The sequence below is a fragment of the Castanea sativa genome, chromosome 12 (assembly GCF_040712315.1).
Source record: "Castanea sativa cultivar Marrone di Chiusa Pesio chromosome 12, ASM4071231v1".
Lineage (NCBI taxonomy): Eukaryota > Viridiplantae > Streptophyta > Magnoliopsida > Fagales > Fagaceae > Castanea > Castanea sativa.
Window position 1 is genome coordinate 4,634,067 of NC_134024.1, and position 21,392 is coordinate 4,655,458.

General features: G+C 35.0%; 2 protein-coding genes across 3 annotated transcripts; both read right to left on the minus strand.

The window, feature by feature from the left end:
- Window positions 1–449: 449 nt before the first annotated feature.
- LOC142619389 (structural maintenance of chromosomes protein 2-1-like) lies at window positions 450–13,388 on the minus strand. 2 transcript variants are annotated; one of them, XM_075792481.1, is made up of 21 exons: window positions 12,952–13,388; window positions 10,110–10,790; window positions 9,783–9,926; window positions 9,384–9,674; window positions 9,115–9,300; window positions 8,869–9,033; window positions 8,722–8,781; window positions 8,332–8,394; window positions 7,746–7,837; window positions 7,380–7,476; window positions 5,853–5,969; window positions 5,548–5,766; window positions 4,539–4,679; window positions 4,305–4,472; window positions 4,040–4,224; window positions 3,788–3,881; window positions 3,628–3,716; window positions 3,248–3,473; window positions 2,899–2,973; window positions 1,587–1,733; window positions 450–664 (listed from the first exon to the last, which is right to left on the minus strand). In XM_075792481.1, the coding sequence occupies exons 1-20, from the start codon at window positions 13,267–13,269 to the stop codon at window positions 1,623–1,625; spliced, it is 3,522 nt and encodes a 1,173-aa protein (XP_075648596.1). In that variant the 5' UTR covers window positions 13,270–13,388; the 3' UTR covers window positions 450–664; window positions 1,587–1,622. The 2 variants fall into 2 exon arrangements, with proteins under 2 accessions (XP_075648596.1, XP_075648595.1); XM_075792480.1 differs by having other exon boundaries at window positions 450–717.
- Window positions 13,389–15,893: 2,505 nt separating this feature from the next.
- On the minus strand, window positions 15,894–19,224 carry LOC142621379 (uncharacterized). The gene is made up of 2 exons (XM_075794695.1): window positions 16,686–19,224; window positions 15,894–16,334 (listed from the first exon to the last, which is right to left on the minus strand). The coding sequence occupies exons 1-2, from the start codon at window positions 19,222–19,224 to the stop codon at window positions 16,027–16,029; spliced, it is 2,847 nt and encodes a 948-aa protein (XP_075650810.1). The 3' UTR covers window positions 15,894–16,026.
- Between the last annotated feature and the right edge of the window lie 2,168 nt (window positions 19,225–21,392).

Genomic DNA, 21,392 nt, shown 5'->3' on the forward strand with positions numbered 1-21,392 from the left:
TACTTTTATTTTCAATGGCATCATTTCCTTTTCTTTTTCTGGAATGTCATCGATTGCACTGACCTCCACCGAAATGTACAACCAAATCTTCTGCCATAAAGAAGCAAAAGATTTTTTTTTTTTTTTTTGTAAAGGAATCCAACGAAGTATATACAAATTTTAACAATATTGTTCTTGACCTAACTCGGTTATTTGATTACTAGACATCACGTTTTCCTGTTCTGGAATTCCTTTGGAATTCGATTACTAAGCTCCAATGCCGTAATCCAAAATTGCGTCTGGCTAATTGTCACTCAAGTCTCAATAGGGCTACTAGGCTTTCATTTTCTGCTTATTCGATGTCTTTCTTGCTCAACCAATCTTTTTAAAAAAAAAAATCTAATTAGCCAAAATCAAGGACTACAACATAGCACTATTCTTTAGTGATGTATCTCAAAAGGACAACTTCAAAACCTGAAAGGATTTTAAAAAATTGCTTAATAGGCTTTAGAGACTGCAGGTCTTAGAGAAAGAGGCACAACATGATGTACATCCAACAAGAGGTTGGTCAACATTGGATTCAGGAAATATACAGTGTTGGGAATACAACAGCAAATATACAAATTATATATCAAGAGTTCCATTTCGCAGTAACAAACTTTACCGGCCTGGATTAAAGAGGTAGCTGCAAAATGCATAGCTCTCATCAGCTTGAATGTCATATAGCCATACGAACAACTATAAGAAAGATTGACAATTAGAATAGTATTTTAAAGAGTTAATATTAAACATCTAATATTAGTCAAGATTGGAATCTAAACCTCTAATGCAAAAGTAAGATACCTTATCTTTTGACAAGGGTGTTTTAAGTGGGATACCTTATCTTTTGACAAGGCTGTTTTAAGTGGGATACCTTTTCCTTTATAGTTTAAGTGGGTAGTCTTTATTTATTTCTTTCTTTCTTTTTAAAAAAGTATAAAAACAGGTGAGACATCCACAAGGCAAGCATTATAAGCACTACCAGCAACATGATTGAATCTTTTTCTCATTCTTCTACTTTTTTTGAGATAAGTAAAAGTAATTTTACTCCACTGACTTAAAAAACACATCTTTGAATTTTACATATTCAAACTATAATTTATAAATTATAAGAATATGAGGTATGGCTGGATCTTAAATATTAGAATTACTTCAAAATCTCCAGAGAGATCATGAATTGAATGGTTAGGAAGTAGGAACAATGTATAACTCTGCCATCGGCTGATTTCTTCAGTGTTATTAACTAACCCCATTGACATGGTTACATGACTCACATGGTATATGAATACTTAATTTGGGAAAATATTTAACCAGAGACTTCAGGTCGAATTTTCATAAACTAAATACTTCTAGGAGATAGCTGCTAGAAAAATACTGAAGAGTAAACAAAAATAAAAGCATGATAAGCCAATGACCTTTGGGTCTAAGGACACTTCCAACCTATAAAAATAGGGTGTTGAATAAGGTTATGGATTCAAATCCTATGGAATGCATGAGCTATCAGGGAAAAAATAATAACCAATAATAATATTTTTCTCCAAAAAAAGGGAGAAAAAGAAAAAACTTACTAGAATTAAATGCTAAGACAACAGCAATCACTTTCTCTATTTAGCTGCAACTGTCCTTTGAACAGTAGAAACACCGTCCACAAATTTTGTTCGGAAAAGAACATTAGCATTATTGAACATGCCTTCTTTCAATGAGACCACAATAAACTGCAGAAGCAAAAAACAAAAGAGAAGAAGATTACTCAAACCAGGCTAAAGGTAACAGAAAGCTGATTTTATCTAACAAGTTTTATTATCAAATTTAATGTATTTGACACCTCATTCTTCAGCATATGTTTCCTCAAAGATATTTAAGCATTAATGCATTGCTATTTGATGAAAAGAATCTTCTCATTTTTTCAGTAAGAGTAGGATGCAACACATGACATGACATGGCAGTTGCCATGTTAATGTACGCATAGAACTTGTAAAGAAGACTTGTAAACTAGCATCCCCCACCCCCTGCTAGGGATGCTTTACTATATTGTTTAGTACCATTGAATCAAGAATTCAATAGTTTTTTCAAGCAAAATTTTCAGAAGAAAAATTTTCAGAAATTATTGTTATTAAAATTTGCATATGACTTACAAATGGAATGCATTTTGCATATTCTAGCCCAATGTGCCTTGTATCATATAATGTAATTAAAATTTAAATCAAAGTTTCATAATACTACATTTATCCTTCATTATAATACAATTAAAATGCAATTCATACTACATTTATCCTTCATTTCACTCGTATCACATATACCATATCATGTTTTGCAGAAGCATACATAGCAAAATGTTTTACTTTCAAGATCGTCTACTTCTTTTTTGTAAGTTACACATAAGAGGAAGGAGTGGTAGTTGAGCTATAGCTCATTGGTTTTTTTAAGATCTTAAAAACATTGTGATTCCTTTTTTCTGCTTTCTTGAGTCAAGCATTTATACTATGAAAATTGAGTAAATATTGATCCAAGCAAGAATATTGACCATCTTTTAAGATAGAATTGGCAAGTGTCCAAGCAGAATACATGCATTTAAAAAAAGTATACACACTATATGAAGTTATGGCAACTCACCTCTAAATTACCAACAGCCAAGTAAACAACATATATATGGGACCAAAAAGTGTTGAACAACAGTGTTCAAGAGGGCCAAAAAGAATATATGTTTCACTGTGTTTCAAAACTTCTGCTTTAAACAGATTAAAAATAAAACACTAAGCTTTATAAATTTGATATGCTTTATATTATATTACTTTTATGCTTTATATTTTACAAAGATGAAGTGGAAGAGAAGAAAAAAAAACATAAAACATCCCATGCACCACAAACAAGTCATCAAACCTGGGAGTGTGGAAAGTGAGTTTTTATCATTCTCCCTATGTTCTGCGTGTGGCTTAGATCAAGAGCTGCATCAACCTGTATAACAACTTAAGAATCAAATTGTTTGTAGATCCGAGAACTACTTTTTATACAAGAAAACTAAGTATGGAAGGTCTCATGTGTATGTATGGGTACAAGATAATGAAAAGCCATAGCTATTAATTTGCAAATCACACAGATTTTTTTTTTCTGTAAGTTGGATTAAAGATTAGTTAAGTTGAAAGAATTATGATAGAGGTGTCCCAATTGACTAATCCAATAGTAGTAGGATTATCAAGGGTATATCAAATCATTTGGAAGAATTAAGTACCTCATCCAATATGTAAAGCGGAGCTGGTTTAAAGAGTAGCAGTGCCAAGATTAGAGAAAGAGCAAGTAGAGATCGTTGGCCTCCACTGAGTTCTGACAGGGATTGTTTCCAAACAGATCCAAATGCAACACGAACCTCAAGACCATCAAGGAAGCTGCATCCTTCAGGAGGTTCTAGCTTTGCCATGGTTCCAGGCAATAGGGTAGAAAATATGGATCCAAAGTCACTGAAGAAAATGGACAAATTTCTGAAAGTAAGTCTGATCAAAGCTTTGAGAAATAACAACCAGATGAAACATCAAAATACATGGAGGAGATAGATTACTAGTTCCAATCTCCACTACAACTTAAAAAATAGATCTCAAATAAAACACAACTTACCTGTTAACTTTTACCCAAGTAACTTTTAGTGTTTCCTTCTTCTTCTCATCTAGCTCTTCAATGACCTTCTTGATTTTGGACTTGTCGTTCTAGGAATAACAAACCTATATTAAGTGAAGAGAAATCAAAGTATAACTTCAGACAGATCAGGGGTACAAACCTCAATGATGTTTTTCTTGGACATCAAGTCATTGTACTCATCTTCTGCTTTCTCAAACATTGCCATAACTTTCTTGTTCACCCTTTTCTCAAGGCTTCATAGATGAAACAAGAACAAATATATGATCGCCACTTTGTGTGATGAAAGTCAATAAATTATTGGGGAAAAACTACTAATAGAAGAACATAAAAATAACCAAGAAGATAATAATAATCAATTAAAAAAGCAATGAATTTTCTAAGTCACACACACCCAGATTGTTCCACCTGCAGTCTCTCAAGTTCTTCCCTTGCCTTAATAGGATCACGAGATGTGAAATCATAATCAGTCCCACTTCTTCCAAATAGCTGTTTCTCAGGTGCAATCCAAGCATGCTTCTCAATAAGTTTGTCTACCTTTGTAGAGCAATCTTTCTGTTCCATCTCCATTCGTTTGACCTAATTCAGAAAACCAAAAGCCGATTGATTCAGTATATCAAGTTATAGGGGCATACTGTGCAGATAAAAAAGCAAATTACCTCATTTTCCATCTTCTTCCTCTCAAGATTAGTCTCACTAAGTTTATGTTGAAGTTTCTGCTGGTCTTTAAGTATACAACTAATTTGGGAATCACATTCCTTCATTTTCTGTCGAATCAAATTGAGTTTGGATTGAGCTTGATCATGATTATTCCTAGTGGCAGCAACCTGCAACAAAGAAGCATGAGACGGTAATTTCAACACCACATAATTTGTCAAAGTATCTGTGTTTACCTTGGCTTTATGTTCCTCTAATTCAGCAGTGAGACTGTCAATTTGTGTTCTCAAAGAAACTAGTTGAGCCTCCAAGGAGGCACGTTCCTGTACAACAGCTTCCATTTCCATAACAAGTCTCTCCTTTTCATTTTCATGCCCCTACTAGCCAACAAAAACATGTGACAAGAAGTTAAAGAGCAAGAACCAAGCACTTATTAGACACCTGAAGCAAATGGCATTAACACTTAGTAAATGACAATACTATTTAGCTACCCAAAGATTTATGAAATAACCATGAGGCCAAGACGTCTACATGTATGTCAGCATCACCAAATATTCTATGTTTTGACTATCATCTGACTTCCCCATCCTTAATGACATTTCTTCTAATAATAACATAATGATTATTGACTAAATAACCTATAACAATTTTTAGTTAATGAAGTAAATGGAAGATAATTTATAAGTTCCATGACGATATGTGACTTGTGAAATTACTCTTATCGGTAGAAACCTCAAGGAGTGTTATAGGTACCTCCTTGAGGTTTTTACGGGTCCGTTTGGATAAAATTTATTGCTGAAAACTGAAAATACTGTAGCAAAATAATTTTTAAATGTGTGAATAGTACTACGGGACCCATTTTTAATAAAAAAAATTGCTGAAAAAGTGTGTGAACATTGCACGCACTGCACATTTTGTCACCGCAGGAAAAAAAAAAAAAAAAAAAGGGAGAAAACGCAAAAGCAAAACGCAGCAATTATAATTTGTATCCAAACGGATACTACGTGCCCACTGGGTTCTTTTGTTTCTGGAGGAGGAAGAGTGGGACAAAAGAAAATTTCATTGCAATAGAACTTGAACTAGCCAATGCAAAACAATATTTGACCATCACAATCAGTAAGAGTAGGTTGTGAAAAGTAATTATACTTCGACTGTCACACATTGGAAAATAGTAGGATGATGAAGATAGAAGGCAGGCATACCTAAAGATCATACGCAATATTATAAGAAAACTCAGCAACGTACCTTGACAGCTTTTGAAGATGACTGCATTTGAGCTTTTACTGCCTTAATCTTTTTCTCCAAATCCTTGAGCCTGCCCTCCCGATTATCACCATGTTCCTTGATAGATTTCTCAAGCAATGAAACTGTATTTACACAGTTTTCATATACAAGTTGCTTTTCCTTAGCCGCAGATTTTGCTTCTTCAAGCTCCAGCTCGATTTTCTTCACTAATTCACCAAGCTAGATTGCGCCCAAAAACAAATATCAAACCAAAATATTATTCATAAGTATATAGGCCACATATGAGAGACAGAAATAAGCAGAACCTTATGATGCTCATTTTGCTCAGCCCTGCCCTGAAATAATGAAAGGTCATATGATTTAAGCTCCAACTGTGTTTTAAGGTCGGTGAACTTTTTCTGAAGAGGCATGAGTTGTGCAATCTGCAATGTGAGGACAAGAAGCCGGAAACAAACAAAGAACTTCAAAATTTGCATACAGCTATAAGCCTTCAAAAGATAAACATGCACTTCAAGAGTCCATGTGTAGGAAATGAAAACAATAATAGTAATAGCTACGAAACCACAACAGGTTCAATACACCAAAAAATAAAATGACTGATCAAAGATAATAGAGGACTAGAGGTAACAAGATACAAAAACATGAATATAGCTTATAAAGTATCAATTCAACCTAATTATATAAAATCCATGTACTCTTCAAAATAAAAATAACACAAGTACATGTTGCAATGAAAAAAGTAAATTTTGCATTGAGAAATAATATGGTTCGCTAAATCTATTAACTGCAACAGTATAACAAAGTGATTTGAACCCATCAGGGTGCAGCCTAGTGGTTGGAGGCTTGGGACAAGCTGGAGACCCAAACCTCCTGGATTCAATCCCCACTAGGAGTTTCCCTAAATTACCTTATCCACGGTACTAGTGGGTGGGGTCATGTATCCATAGTTTACAGTTTACTCCCCAAGGGTGGGTCCAAAGGGCCCTTCCTTGGTGAGGTTCCACACCATCCAAAAAAAAAAAAAAAACAAATTGAACACACTAAAGGCATAAGGGGATGATCAAAAGGAAATGGTTGTAGGCAGTGAGATTGCCATGCCTTTCATGAGATGTGGCTCTACATGAGACTATGACAACTAAGAATTTACGTGTTCAACCCCAATGAATTGTTGGATTGACATAAGTGTTGCACTCCAACACTAAAAAGCGTACTGTGAAGATAGGCATATATTTTGCATTCTGCATCCCAATAAAAAATGCACAATGCTGGGCACACAATGCTTCCAAATCCAGACACCAAGCACAAATAAAGCATGGGTTCATAAATGTATCACATTAAAAAACATTTCTACCGTCATCTTTATTATTAGCCATTGTGTTTATCTTTATGAATGTAGGTGACAATACAGCAAAGACACTAATAACTTCAGAGCAGGTTCAGCACCAAGGGCTTTTTTTTTTTTTGTCTAGCTAAACTTCTTTTTTATGCTAACAAGGATTATTTTGACAAGTGACAGGTGGAGCAATTCTCTAATGAAAATGTTTACTGCAAACTGTTTGATTGCAAACTATTTCCAACTCTACTTAGAACAAGCAAAATGCATTTGTCATGGATAAACATATCAAACATCAAGGATATGAATGCACTCATATGGCCCACATAATTATAAGTCTTTAATCATGTTAAAAAGAACTTGGAGAACTTGGATTCCTCCAATTAACTATTAATGCAAAGACCGAAATGTAACACACATCGTTAAAAGTGTACGCATAAAGAAATTTCCCTGATAATCACAAGTAACTTTTATTCTGGCAAAGACGATAGGCTGTTACCTTTGCTTCAATTTCAGACAACATTTTCTGATGTGTATAAAGTTTTGATTCAGCCTCTGCCAAATGATGCAGTTGCCTTAACAAATCACCACCACCCCTAAAGCAACAAATGGTTATTTTAAAAGGTCATCTAGAACATCTATAAAGAAGAAGACACAAATACTTAAAAGCATATTCTAACAAGCATAAAATAACAATAGCTTTGAGTTCGTAGGCAAAGCAAACAAACCATGCAAAAGAACAATATTGGTTCTATATAATTAGTCAGGAAACCTATGAATCTTATTAGAGAGAAAATGTTTGCAATACATTTAAGCATGCCTGAGACAACTATCAACTAGAGCACAAGTAAAAATAGTGACTTACTTGCGGCTTCCACCAGTCAAAAGACCACTTGGCTGAAATATATCCCCTTCAAGAGTGACACTTCGGGTGCGAATTTCCCTATTAAAAGCAACCTATGAAACAATCAACAAAGTGCAAGTCAAATTTGGCAAAGCCATAAGAAAATGCAATGTGCAACTAATGATTGAGAAATCTCAATTTTAAAAATAAATAAATAAATGAAAAGGCATCATCGGAAAAGCATGTCCAACAGAGCTAGATACCAATGTTATAATGATTACCTCATTTACACTTCTCAAAAAGTACCAAGAACAATAACATAAAAAGTGACAAAAATTAGAAGGGGAAACATCAGATAATTTGGCATTTCAGACACTTTAGGTCACAACACTTGTGTCCAACCATGTTTAAGATTGATTTATAAACAAATAAAAGAATTTCTTAAAATTGTATAACAATGTGAAAGTCAAGCATTTTTGTCAAGACTACTAGAACACCAAATAAAAGATGTGAACATGCCATCACCAAAGCAAGGACAACCACCATGAGTTGAATCAAGCTCTTGAATTGATGCCCTAGATGAAAAAAGAGCCAAAAAGGAGCGTACCTCCTTTGCAGCATCAACGGTCTTGCAAACAAAGGTTGAACCAAATACATATTCCATAGCAGTCTGCAATTTACAGTACCCAAACTTTTAGAATTTGATGAAATGTATATTCAACTCATCCATGAAAGGATAAAGAAAAGGTACAGAAGTTGATCACAAGTCTATGCATCTGCTGTTTGTAACTAGCAAACAACCAAAATGAAAAATACATGCAACAAACTTCAGCACCCAAATTTGTTTAGGTGCAGAAAAATGCATCACAAACCTTACCACTAATTACTTGAATGTTTAACAATAATTCCACAGAAAAATGCATCAACAATTCAAAATAAGCAGCTCGCAGTTTTGAGGCTTAAAACATCAAATCAAATGGGCACATTGGAAACACACCTTCAACTCCTCCTCATAGCCAACCAAGGAAAGAGCCAGTTCTGCATTATCATTGCCTACCTAAAATTGAAAGAATAGTATTATTCCCACAACAATTTATCTGACAAAGATGTTAGACTGTGGAGAAAAATTAATGCAGTGACTAACCAATCTAACAGCAGTATGTTGAACCCTTGGGGGAACAAGGTGGGATTGTATTTTGTTCAAAGGTATAATTGTCACTCTTCTTCGAAGATCACCATTCTGAAGCAATTGTTTCCCAGTATTTTCTGTGTCTACAACAACATTAAACAACTTTCCACCAGCAGTAACCTGAAAGTTCACTAAATTTGTAAGAGTCGACTTACCAAATTCCAGATATGAAACGAACAATGATGTATCATGCATTCTAACCTCTAAGGCAGTCATCGTGGAGCTATCCCTTACTTTGATAAGCTTTGCCACCACACCTTTTACCTTTGACCTATCAAAATTCCTCATAGGGTCACGGTATGTGAACTCAACATTTGCTAATTGTGCTGATAGATTACGTATTTCATCCTTCAACTTCTGCACCAGCTCCAACTCAGATGCACGATCCTGAAGAAATATTTTAATTTACAGAATTATTGACTAAATTGAGGTTTATATACTATATAAGTGGTGGATATAACCATAGCAACCTTTTGTAATGCCTCCATCTGTCCCTCTTTATATGGAAGAGACTCTAATGCCTTCTTAACATTTTCAACATCACTTGTTCTAGCCTTAAGCTCTTTCTCCACAGAAACAGCTTCTTCACGTTTTGACATTAACTGACGTCTTTTCTCTTTCAGCTCCTTCTCACAGTGGCTTATTTTTGTTTTCAACTGTTTCAATTCTGTTTCAGCACTTCCAACAGCTACCTTGGCATCACCTAGTTGATCTTCAAGGCATTTCTCCTCATTTCCACTGCTCTTGCCAGCTAATACACCCTAACCATAGTTTTACATAATCAAATTCAAAAATGCAATCTGATTTCCAATCAACTGAAAGCAGTACCAATGTCAATGGAATAGCACACACAATGTAAGCATAAATACCTGGTAATCATTTTCATACTCCTCCAAACTCTTAGTAAGTTCCTCAAATCTCTTTTTCAGATCAGCTGCCCCTTCTTCAGCCTTTTTAACAGCAGAGGCCTTCTCTTCCACAGAATGCTTCAAATCTTCAATATTATTAACAATCTGGAGACATCAAAACATAAAATCTAATTACAATATTCACAAAATTGGCAAGGAATAAGGGAATGGGAGGAGATACGATGGAACAGAAAGAGCAGAGAATGTGAACCCTTTATTTTTTTACAAATACACAAAGCTTGAAAATACAAAAGAATAAAGTGAGTTTGAGAAGTGAAACTCAGTTACCTTTTCAGCATTTTCTTTTTCACTTTTGAGAGTGTCTTCTTTATTGTTCAGTGCAGACACTTCCCTCACAAGATCTTGAGAAATAGCATCTACTTTCTCCGACAAAGATTTAACCTCCCCACCCATACTTGCTTCCTTTTCAGCAGTCAATTTTGATACTTCAGTCTCCATCTCCTGTATTTCTGCCCTCATAATTCCCATATTGTCATCAGTCTCGGCAATCCTGGCCTTTACCTGTTCCACCCCACATACTGCATTATCTTTAATCCTCTCTGCTTGAACAAATTCGTAAGCAATGCAAAACCTTTTAAGTCTATCCAACTCAGCATTGCCATTCGCCCATTGCATATACTGCGTCCGTTCTTTCCTCAACTTCTCCAAAGCAGGCAGTATTTCCTGGTCAAGAAGCTTGTTGATCTCATCAACCTTACTCTGCTTCTTCTCGAGTGTTTTCAATGCAGACTCTTTCTTTGTCTCATACATTCTTGTCCCAGCAGCCTCTTCAAGCATGGACAGGATCTCGGGGGGTTTCATATTTAAAACCTTGGTAATACGCCCTTGCATTATAAGAAAATGTGGATTGTTAACATTAAGCTGCACCGAATGGAAAAGATTCTGAACCTGACTAGGCTGGGCAAGTTTTCCATTGATCAAATATTTGTTCCTTCCACCAACCACAATCTGCAGGATATAACAATATATGCTCAAAAAATATAATAAAATATATATCTTATTAAAAATATTAAAAAAAAGATTCACCATTAACTTATGATATACTCAGATGGTGTGTAAAGTAGGACATTAAACAAAAGAACTAATTTTTCATTGGTAACTTTGTAAGCACAGAATGATATACCATTCATTGACTTCATTTTAGAAAAAGTTACATTAATTACACACTAAAATCCAATAGCACATCACAATTGTACTTAGCTTATTAAAATGGATCCATCACCAAATTCGCCAAAACAGCACTATAAAAAGGCCATTTCCCAACATTGCCCTCACCTAAGCATGATCCTCAAAGGGGCAATTTGAATATGGCACCAACCTCAAGCAGTATTGCACAAACTGACAGCTGTTTCTTTTTCTGTTTTCCATGACCTTACCCTCCACCCATACTTGTGCAAGAAGGAAGTGCCATTAGAAGCAGAGCTCAAGTAACCACTCTTAAAGAACCAAACACGCTCACTAGCACTTGATGGCCCAAAGCTCATACATTTGCACTAGAAATCCTATTCATAAGCCCCACTAAATACAATTACCATTTTAAACAAATAACTCCACTTGCAAAACAGTTAGCAATTTAGCACTGAAACCCACGAACATTTACATCTTGCACTTTTGATCCTAATCCATATTATCCACAACTACACTTATGAAATGCTATTATCCAAACAAAAAAAAACCCACAAGCTTAAAATCCAAATTTACACCATCATTATTACACTACAATTAAGCTCTCGTGATAACTGACAAATTTTCAACTTTATTAATCCAAAATTTAATAAATCACCTAAAACATAATAATCCATATAATTACCCAAAATTTAACATAATTAGTCACAAACTAACTGCAAAATAGCCTATGATGCACGGAGACGGAGACGGACACGGATACGGTGATACGGCAATTTTTGAAAAACAAAGACACGACACGGCATGGACACGGCAATTAAATAATTAATTAAATTTTATATTTAGGCATATTTTTAAATATTTTTAAACATAAAATACGTTTATATCTAGAATTTAAATTATGTTCGAACTACAAATAAGTAAATTAACACCCAAAGTAGTACAATAATACACATAAAATGTTTAGAGTACAAACTAAAAGTTTAAATAAGCTACATTCAATATCAAACAAAAAACATAAAAGGAAATAAGCATGACACACAAAAACAAAATTCACAAAAACAAGCTTTAGTAAAATCACCTACAATATTTAACTTTAATAAATAAATAAAACTATAACAGGACACACAAAAACAAAAATCACTAAATTCATAATAAACATTATAATTTAGAAGGCAAGGTTGAGTAAAGAAAAAAAAAAATATATATATATATATATATACACACACACAGCAACGTATAACACAGTGAGTGGGATTTAAATAAAAAATAAAAAAAAGCTTTGGCTGTTATAAATATAACACGCCACAGTACACCAAACCAAAGGTCCTAAGCAGACAGCAGATAAAAGAAAGAAAAAAAAAATCGCGAAACAGAAAGAGAGAAGAGAAGAAGCTCGGACCTGTCCACGCCGAGACAGAGAGAGATCAGAAGGAACAGAGGGACAGAGGGAGCTCACCGACTTTCCTATTTTCACTTCTCACTTATGGGCTGTGTCGGTTTTTGTTTTGTTTTTGTTCCACTGCTGGCGTGTCCTCCGCGTTGGCGCCGCGTCGGTGCCGTGTCAAAAAAAAAAAAGACACCGCTTGGACACCGGTGTCCAGCGAGTCTTACCGGCACCGTGTCCGACACGTGTCAGACACCGGTACGTTGGCAAAAATGCCGTGTCAGTGCAACCTAGAAAATAGCAAACGAAACCTGTCGAGTTTTTTTATTATAATTCACTTAAAGTGGTTATTTGTACATTTTCTTTTACGAGACCCACTCAATTCTTCCTTAACGAGTACAATCAAACACGGGTTATAACATATTCCAAAGTTAAATAATTAAATTCATCATTTCTTAACAACTTAAGCTATCGCCAATAATTTATCAACCATATTAATCAAAAACATAATTTCCACACATTATTCTAAAAATAAATCACCTAAAACATAATAATTGAAAAATAATTACAAAGTAATTACGAAATAGGAAACCGAACCTGTCGAGTAACAGTGATTTCGCGGTGGTCCTCGTACCCGAGCGGGCTCCGAGTCCGGTCAGAGTTATTGAAGACGATGGACACAGTGGCCTTAGTAATTCCAGCTTGGCCTTGCTTGTACACGAGCTCCTGAAGATTCGAAGCCCTAACCTGCTGCAAATTCGTGATCCCGAGCACGAAGCAAATCGAGTCGAGGATGTTGGACTTGCCGGACCCGTTGAGACCCGTAATGGCGTTGAAGAACGGGTCGAACCCTGGGACCACGGTTCTCGTCGCGTAGGATTTGAACCCTTCCAAGCATATCTCCTTGATGTGCATTGTCTCACCAAAAAAACCCTAGAGAGTGAATGGGAAGGGAATTTTAGGGTTTTGGAGATCAAAATTCGAAACCCTAGAAGTGGATTTGGTTTTTTTTTTTTTTTTTTTGTGTTTGGGGGAAGTGAAGTGAGAGAGAGGGGTTTGAATTTTGAAAGTGAAAAATGTTTGGATCTATGAGCTGTGTACTGTGTGTGTGAAAGGCGGGAAAATGCTTTTCGTTTCGGTTCTCTGAAAAAATTTAACGTTGATTCATTTTTGGGCCAAGACAGGGGTGTACCCAACTGTGTTGGGTTGGGCTTTTTATGGACCATTTTGGGCTGAATTCTAATTTCAAAGTAATACTAATACATTAATTTTCACAACTTTTTTTTTACTACAATTTTTTTTTTTTTAAGAAACAAAAGTAATGCTTGTGTGAGGGTTTTTTTTTTTTTTTTTACTACAACTGAGTTGATATGTTTTTATTGGTTTATCCACCATTAAATACTTGTCACATCAATCATTGTAAAATATTGCGTGAAAATTATTATGACTAAGAAGTTATATAATATATTGATTCTAACTCTTTGTTTGTTTTGCTAGAAAACTTTCTGTAAAGATAGTTTTTCACATTTTTCAGTGTTTAGTAGCACAAAAAAAAACTGGTCAACAGAAAACTATCTTTAGTCAATGAAAAATCCTAATAAAAATAAAGCTTGTTTTTTATAGATTGTTTTTCAAAAAAAAAAATTGGAAAACAATCTCTCTCTCACAGTACACTCTCTCACCCTTTTTCTCTTCCATTTTCTTTTTCTTTCCTCATACCCTCACTGTCACTAACTCTGGTCTCTCCTCTTCCATAGATCTCTCTCCCTCACTCTCTCACCATATTTCTCTTCCCCTTTATAACGCAGTTCTCTGAGTAGATTTATTTCCCTCTTGCTCAATAATTATTCATTCATCTCTACCAACTTGCAAAAGATAACATATTTGCAGCAATAATTATTTCATTCCTCTCTACCAAAATCCCAATTCTTTACTTTGAATTTCAAACTTGATTTTTTTTTTCTCTAAGAAATTTTTGGTTTGATGAATTCCATGTAGAAGTTTTTTTTGCACATAAAAATGCTAAAAAAATAAAAATATAAAAAATAAAAAAGAAGAATGAATGAATGAATGAAGTGAAAGACAAAAATTTTAAACACAGTACCTATATGGCTCTAAATTGCTTTTACATAGGATAATCTTTTTCGTTGATAGATACATTATGCAGATACTATGTAGTAATGATATATTATGTAGATAAATTATATGAATACATAATTTTGAATAATATTAAAGACTTGTGGTTGATCATAGTAGACAATTAGTGTACTAGCAAAAAGAGTAGACAATTAAAAATTATTGTAATTTATACTTATTAAAAATGTATTCCCCTGTTAATTTTATGTATATAGACAAATAGTTTATATATATATATATATATATGTATGTATGTATGTATGTATGTATGTATGTATGTGTGTGTGTAGACGTTTCCGTCGATATATATGAGCAAAATGAGTGGTAAAGATCATGAAAATTTGACAACTAATTTTGATTGTATCTATTGTCAAAATTTTAGTATGAAAACCAAATTCATTATTGGTTTTTTATTATTATTTATACTAATTACATTAGTTGATTTACATAATACACATGTTTTAAATTACACAAGAAATGTAAAAAATAAAAATAAAGATTTGCATACCAAATACTAGAAAACATTCTCAAACTCATTTTCAAGGTCATTACCAAGTACTGGAAAATGATATAGTTTTCTAGAAAATGCTCTTTGAAAAATGAACCATTTTCCAAAAAACGTTGATACTGAAACAAACAGAGCATAATTCCTTGCCAACTCTAAACCAAAAAAATAAATAAAATAAAATTATATGTATGTATGGTGCAATATCATGTTATTCTAGTTTTAGTTTTGATATTTTCAATCAATGAAATCAATTCAAAAGAAATGTTGATTTAATTTCAGAGTTAGTTTCAATTTTGGGCTGGGTTGAGGCCAGTTTCTAGTAGGCTTGGGCTTTGTCCTATAGCAGATAGGCACTCTTTCACACTCTCTCTTCTAGATATAGATTTATGATTCATAAACATTCTCTGTTTTTTCTACTGAATGATTCACAAACATTCTCACATTTTTACTTAAGCTAAAGAGCAATGTTTTCTTTTGTTCTCATTTTTTTCTCAGAAGATAACCAACAATCTTTTTTTTTTTCTTTTGAAAAGGATAACCAACAGTCTTTATAGCTAGCTTAGTGGTATTGCTCAATTTCCCTCATTTCCCAAAACACCAATTATTTTGGTAAGTAAAATAATTTATGTTTTTCATTTTAAAGTAAGCACTCAAATAGAGTCTAATTCAGTTGCATGAATATGGTGTGTTGGATGAACACTTTGTTGATTTAAGGATATGGTTAAAGTTGGTTAAAGTTTAGCTGTACAGAGAGAGAGAAATTTTAAGTTTGCTTTGATACTTATCGGAGAAAGTTTTTGTACCTTTAGAAATTGCATTCCAGTCAAACTCTGCCAGACTCCAATTCACATTGAATTTATTCAAAAGATCCTCAACATGTGATGCATAGAAGGAAAATTAACAATTCATTCTCACATGATGCATTGTCTGCGTTCATTATATGCGTCACATATTTTTATTGGTTTTACACGCATAACAAATAATAAATGCCCACATAGGGCAATAGTCAAGAGAGACTAAGATGATTTTTAGTCATTAGCAGCCTGTATCTCCAGCTGCCTACACACATTACGCATGGTTGGGCGAGATTGAGGATTGGTACTTAAACATGAAAGTGATAAGTTCTGCATTAGAGCTAATTCATCAGCAATCTTTTGACTTGTGGGAGGTGAGAGACGATCATCTAACACATCTTTAAGGGAGATGCTTGTACCAGTTGAGGAATGTATATTGGTTATGAGTTCGCCTGGGTGTTTTCCCATAAGAACTTCAAGCACCAAAACACCAAAACTATAAACGTCGCATTTTTCAGTTACTGCCATTGTGTAAGTAAACTCTGCAAAAAATCAAACGCGGTGTACAACAAATGGAAGTTGTAGAAAAAAAATAGATGAATGAATATATATATATATATATATATATATATATATATATATATATATATATATATATATATATATATAAAGCTAAGTGGCTGTTTGATATCTGATAAAAGTTTGATGCACCCCCACTTAAAATTAGCCAAAAAAAAAGCCACCAATAAGATGTGAATTTAATCACTTCATTAATATATAACAAGAAAGAAAATGCACGTGTATAGCAATCAGAATGGACATAAATCAAAGTCTTAAAAAGAGCACGTTCGATTCAAGCAAAAAAACCATTAGAGAGAAGCTGTAAAGCTTACCTGGGGCGAGATAGCCGTAAGTGCCTGCAATTGTTGTCCAATTAGACGAATCAGGCTTCAAGAACTTTGCAATGCCAAAATCAGAGACATAGGCTTCAAGGTCTGAGCTCAATAAAATATTCTTGCTTGAGACGTCACGATGAATTATTGGTGGAACACAATCATGATGCATATAAAATAAAGCATAGGCAACACCTTTAACTACTCCTACCCTAGTTGCCCAGTCTAGCTCCTTTGCTCCTTCTTCGCTGCACAACATATCAACTAAGCTTCCTCTTTCCATGAACTCATAGACCAAAAATGAGTGCACTTCTTGGAAACAAAACCCCAAAAGCTTCACAATGTTTCGGTGTCTTATTTTTGTTAAAGCAGCTACCTCATTAGTAAAACTTTTTATATTTTCAGTCTCTGTGCCTTCGGCCATGGACCTCAGCTTCTTCACAGCAAACACTTGAGTGCCTGGGATTTCCACTTTATATACTTTTGCAGTTCTCCCCACCCCAATACAGTACTTGTCATCAAAGTTTTCTGAAGCTTCCACGATGTCTTCAAACATGGTCTTCCCATCAAAGTACCATGTCAAGAATGGATTTTCACTCTTCGATGTGCTTTCATCTTTCAGCATATTTCTTGAGAGCTTCTTTTCTAGAAATAAAAAAATCCCAATAGACATAATTGAAAGTGACAATGCACCAACAAAGGAAGCAACAATGATTATTGCAAGTTTGCTTTTCATATTTCCGCCACTCTTCTTTTTAACTGAGGCATTGCATGGTCGCAAACCTTGGATTTGGCCACATAAATCTTTGTTGTTACTGAAAGCCTCTAGCGTGGCAGACCAAAAGATTTTGCCCTCAGGAAGAGGACCCTCCAAATTGTTGTTTGACAGGTTGATGCTTATCAAGCTCACCATGCTGCCTAGTGAAGTGGGGACTGAATCATTGAGCTTATTGTTGGATAGGTTCAAGTATTCCACATCTGAAAGGCTGCCAAGCCAAGTTGGTATCCCTCCCATCAGTGAATTGAAACTCAAATCGAGATCCTGTAAGGCTCGAAGATTAGCAATTTGGTAGGGAATCGTCCCATTTAAGTAATTCTTGCTCAAAGATAAACTTTGCAGCTTCCAACAGTCCCCTATTTGATCCGGAATCGGACCACCAAGCATGTTTATGGAAAGGTCAAGAGACTCCAAATTGGACAGTCCTCCAATTCCTGCAGGGACCTCACCAGAAAGCTTGTTGTCTTTCAAGATTAGCTTTAATAATTTGGATAACTTTCCAATTTCTGCTGGTATGTCACCAGACAATTGATTGGAAGAAAGGTCAAGGTATCCCATTTTGCTCAATTGAACAATCTCTTTGGGGATTTTACCATTTATCATATTCCCAGCAAGTTTCAGTGCTGTCAAGTTTAGGCAATCTCCCCAGTTTAGTGAGAGTTTACCTCGCAACCTGTTGTAACTCAAATCAATGTAAGTGAGTTCTGGGTACACTCCAAAATCATGGTCTATATATCCTGTTAGTAGGTTATGTTCAAGCCGAACCCTATACAAGGTTCTGCAGTTTTTGAGACTAACTGGGATAGGACCAGTGAAATTGTTAAAGGCTGCACTAAAGTTGGCAAGCTTTCCACCTTGACACACTTGTGGGGGTAACTGGCCAGTGAAGTTGTTAAAAGCCAGTTGTAGATTAACTAACGAAGAAAGGTTTCCTATTTCTTCTGGTACAGAACCAGATAACTGGTTACTCGACAGGAACAACTCTGTTAGTTTTAAATTCCCAAAACTAACGGGGATTTGTCCTGAAAGTTCATTTAGGTTAAGGACAAGTGTGGTTAAGTGACTCAAATTACCTATGGATGGAGGGATTGGACCACAAAAGTAATTCCTATCAAGGGCAAGTTGAACCAGGTATTTCAAATTTCCTATTTCTTCAGGAATTCTACCACCAAGCTTAGTATCTTGTAGGACAAAAGTTTTGAGACTAAGGAGGCCTGTTTTGGACAGACTGGATCCATCAGGGAATAAACGCCGGTCTAGTTCTCCTGTTATATTGTTTCGGGAAACATAAAGCTCATAAACCTGAGTGAGATTAGCAAGAGAGAGAGGTAATGAGCCATTGAGGGAATTTTTGGAAAGATCAAGAAACTGGAGTTTGGAAAGTGTGCCAATGTTTGTTGGTATGGTGCCTGTGAGTTTGTTCACACTGAGATCAAGGTGAAGAAGGTTTGGAAAGGAAGAGAAATCTAAGTTTTGGAGGTTACCTCTCAGTCCTGCGTATGCAAGGTTTATTTCAGTTATGCTTCCTTCATTGTTGCATGTTATTCCACGCCATTTGCATGGACTTGAAGCAGAGGAATTGGTGTGCGCTACCCATGACTTCAGAATTGGTTGGTCCGGGAGGCTTTCTTTCCATTTGAGTAGAGCCTCAATTTCTGTCTTTGATATTGGATTAGCCTTGCAGGAGGAAAGCAAAACAAACCAGCATGCAACTAAGAGTACAAGTGAAACATGTTTTGACTGTTTTCCTTGGCAAGCCATCAGGAATCCTTCTTTCTATCGTTTTGGTAGGGAATGTGGTAAAAATACCATTTTTAGTGCGATTAATCTACAGTCTTATCATATCTACATACAAAAAAATCAGTTTTTTTTTTAATTAATAATTTTTGGCTCCGCTGGAGGGGTTAGGGTGAATATTTTCAAGTCTTCGGAAAGAAAATTTTGGTCCTTGCTCAAGAACACATGAAAATCAATGAGCTTTAAGTCATCATTAAAAAAAGTAAAGGTTGTCCAATCCTCTTCATTTCTATCTGTCACTGGTAATCATTTTACTGCTGAATTTAACTATTTTCAATGGTATCAATTCTTTTGCTGGAATTTCAAAATTGATTGCGTTGAACGTCCACAGGTAATAATAAGTCTTCCTCAACTAAGAGACAAAAGGGATTTTTCTATTGGATATCAACAAAAATTTCCAAATTCCAAAGATATTGTTCTTGACCTAACTTGGTTATTTAATTACTATATATAATCAGGTTTTCCTACTCTGAATACCTTTGGAATTTGGATTGCAATGCCAATGCAGAACTAATACTGCAGTCCAAAATTGTGTTTGGCCAATTATCACTCTCAATAGTCCTTGGATAGTATTAGTATACCGTATACGTTCAAATGAAGTGCACTTGGATGAATGAATTAATATATAGCCATATGATTGTTTAGTATAGAATAAAAAAATTATAGAGATAATTTTTTTATCTCTATGATTTAAATTTTAGCTAATTTTGCAATAAATTTTTTTTTCTTACAAAAATAATTACAATATGCAGCTAATTTTGCAACTCAAATCATTCTCCCCTAATGGATGTAAACTAATGTAAAAAGATATTTTCGCTAATAAAAGACTATTTTTTTAAAAAAACTCAGAAACAGTTTGCCTTTCATTTTCTTAAATTAATCAAAGTCTTCTCTTTGCGTGCGTGTGAAAGAAAGAGGGGGGGGGGGGGGGGGTAGGTTTTTAAGTCCTCGGTGAAGAACCAATTAGCTTAAGTCATAATTAAAAATAGTTAAAGAGGTCCAATCCTCTTCTGTAAACTGTTAGGTAAACTTTTTGCTTGACTATTTGCAATGGAGTCATTTCCTTCTTGAACTTTCGTCGCAAGGTAATTCTAAGTCTTCCTCCACAAAGAAACAAAAGGTTTTTTTTCTTTTCTTATAGTAAACCAATGTAGTATTTCCAAATTCCAACAATATTGCTCTTGAAGACTTGAACTATCTTGGTTAATTTATTACTGTTACCTTTTCTTCTTCTAGATTCCTTTATTTATTTATACTCACCCGAAATGGACCGAATTGAACATGGACTGAAATGGACCAAACTAGAGCTTTGTATCTTCAAGATCAAAATTTTTGAGACTAAGGAGACCTGTTTTGGACAGACTGGTTCCATAGGGGAATAATTTATAAACGCCAGTCTAGTTCTCCTATAATATTGTTTAGGGAAACATCAAGCTCATAAACCTGAGTGAGACTTGCAAGAGAAAGAGGTAATGAGCCACTGAGGGAATTTCTGGAAAGGTCAAGATTTTGGAGTTTGGATAGTGTACCAATGTTTGTTGGTATGGTACCTGTGAGGTTTTTCACTTGGAGATCAAGGCGAAGAAGGTTTGGAAAGGAAGAGAAATCCAGGTTTTGGAGGTTATCTCTCAGTCCTGCGTATGCAAAGGTTTATTTCAGTAATTCTTCCTTCACTGTTGCATGCTATTCCACGCCATTTGCATGGACTTGAAACAGAGGAATTGGTGTGTGCTACCAATGACTTCAGAATTGGTTGGTCTGGAAGGCTTTCTTTGCATTTGAGTGGAGCCTCAATTTCTGTCTTTGATATTGGATTAGCCGTGCAGGAGGAGAGCAAAACAAACCAGCATGCAACTAAGAGTGCAAGTGAAACATGGTGGTCAAAGTTCTACATCGAAGTGCACTTGGTTTGGGTGCTTGGTTGTTGTTTGGGAATTTGGGTTGGTGGATTTGGGTGACCTGAGTTTGCCCCTGGGGGTTTGGATGGAATGGGTTCTGGAGGTTTGTGTGTTGGCCGTGCCTGCTTAGCTTTGTGTGTTCTGTTCCACCATGTGTAGATTTGGAAAGTGTTATGGGTCAATTTTGCGCTTTGACATTTACTTAGAAAATTGCCGTGCCTTTAGAAATTGCAA

What these genes read in the sequence shown, in the direction of transcription:
- LOC142619389 (XM_075792481.1), bottom strand. Translation starts at nt 13,269, where the DNA reads ATGCACATCAAGGAGATATGCTTGGAAGGGTTCAAATCCTACGCGACG. An exon ending in AACATACTGCTGTTAGATTG is followed by an intron (nt 8,782 to 8,868) that starts GTTAGTCACTGC and finishes TTTCAATTTTAG; the next exon opens with GTAGGCAATGATAATGCAGA. An exon ending in CCGTTGATGCTGCAAAGGAG is followed by an intron (nt 7,838 to 8,331) that starts GTACGCTCCTTT and finishes ATTGTTTCATAG; the next exon opens with GTTGCTTTTAATAGGGAAAT.
- LOC142621379 (XM_075794695.1), bottom strand. Translation starts at nt 19,224, where the DNA reads ATGGCTTGCCAAGGAAAACAGTCAAAACATGTTTCACTTGTACTCTTA. An exon ending in TTACGGCTATCTCGCCCCAG is followed by an intron (nt 16,335 to 16,685) that starts GTAAGCTTTACA and finishes GATTTTTTGCAG; the next exon opens with AGTTTACTTACACAATGGCA.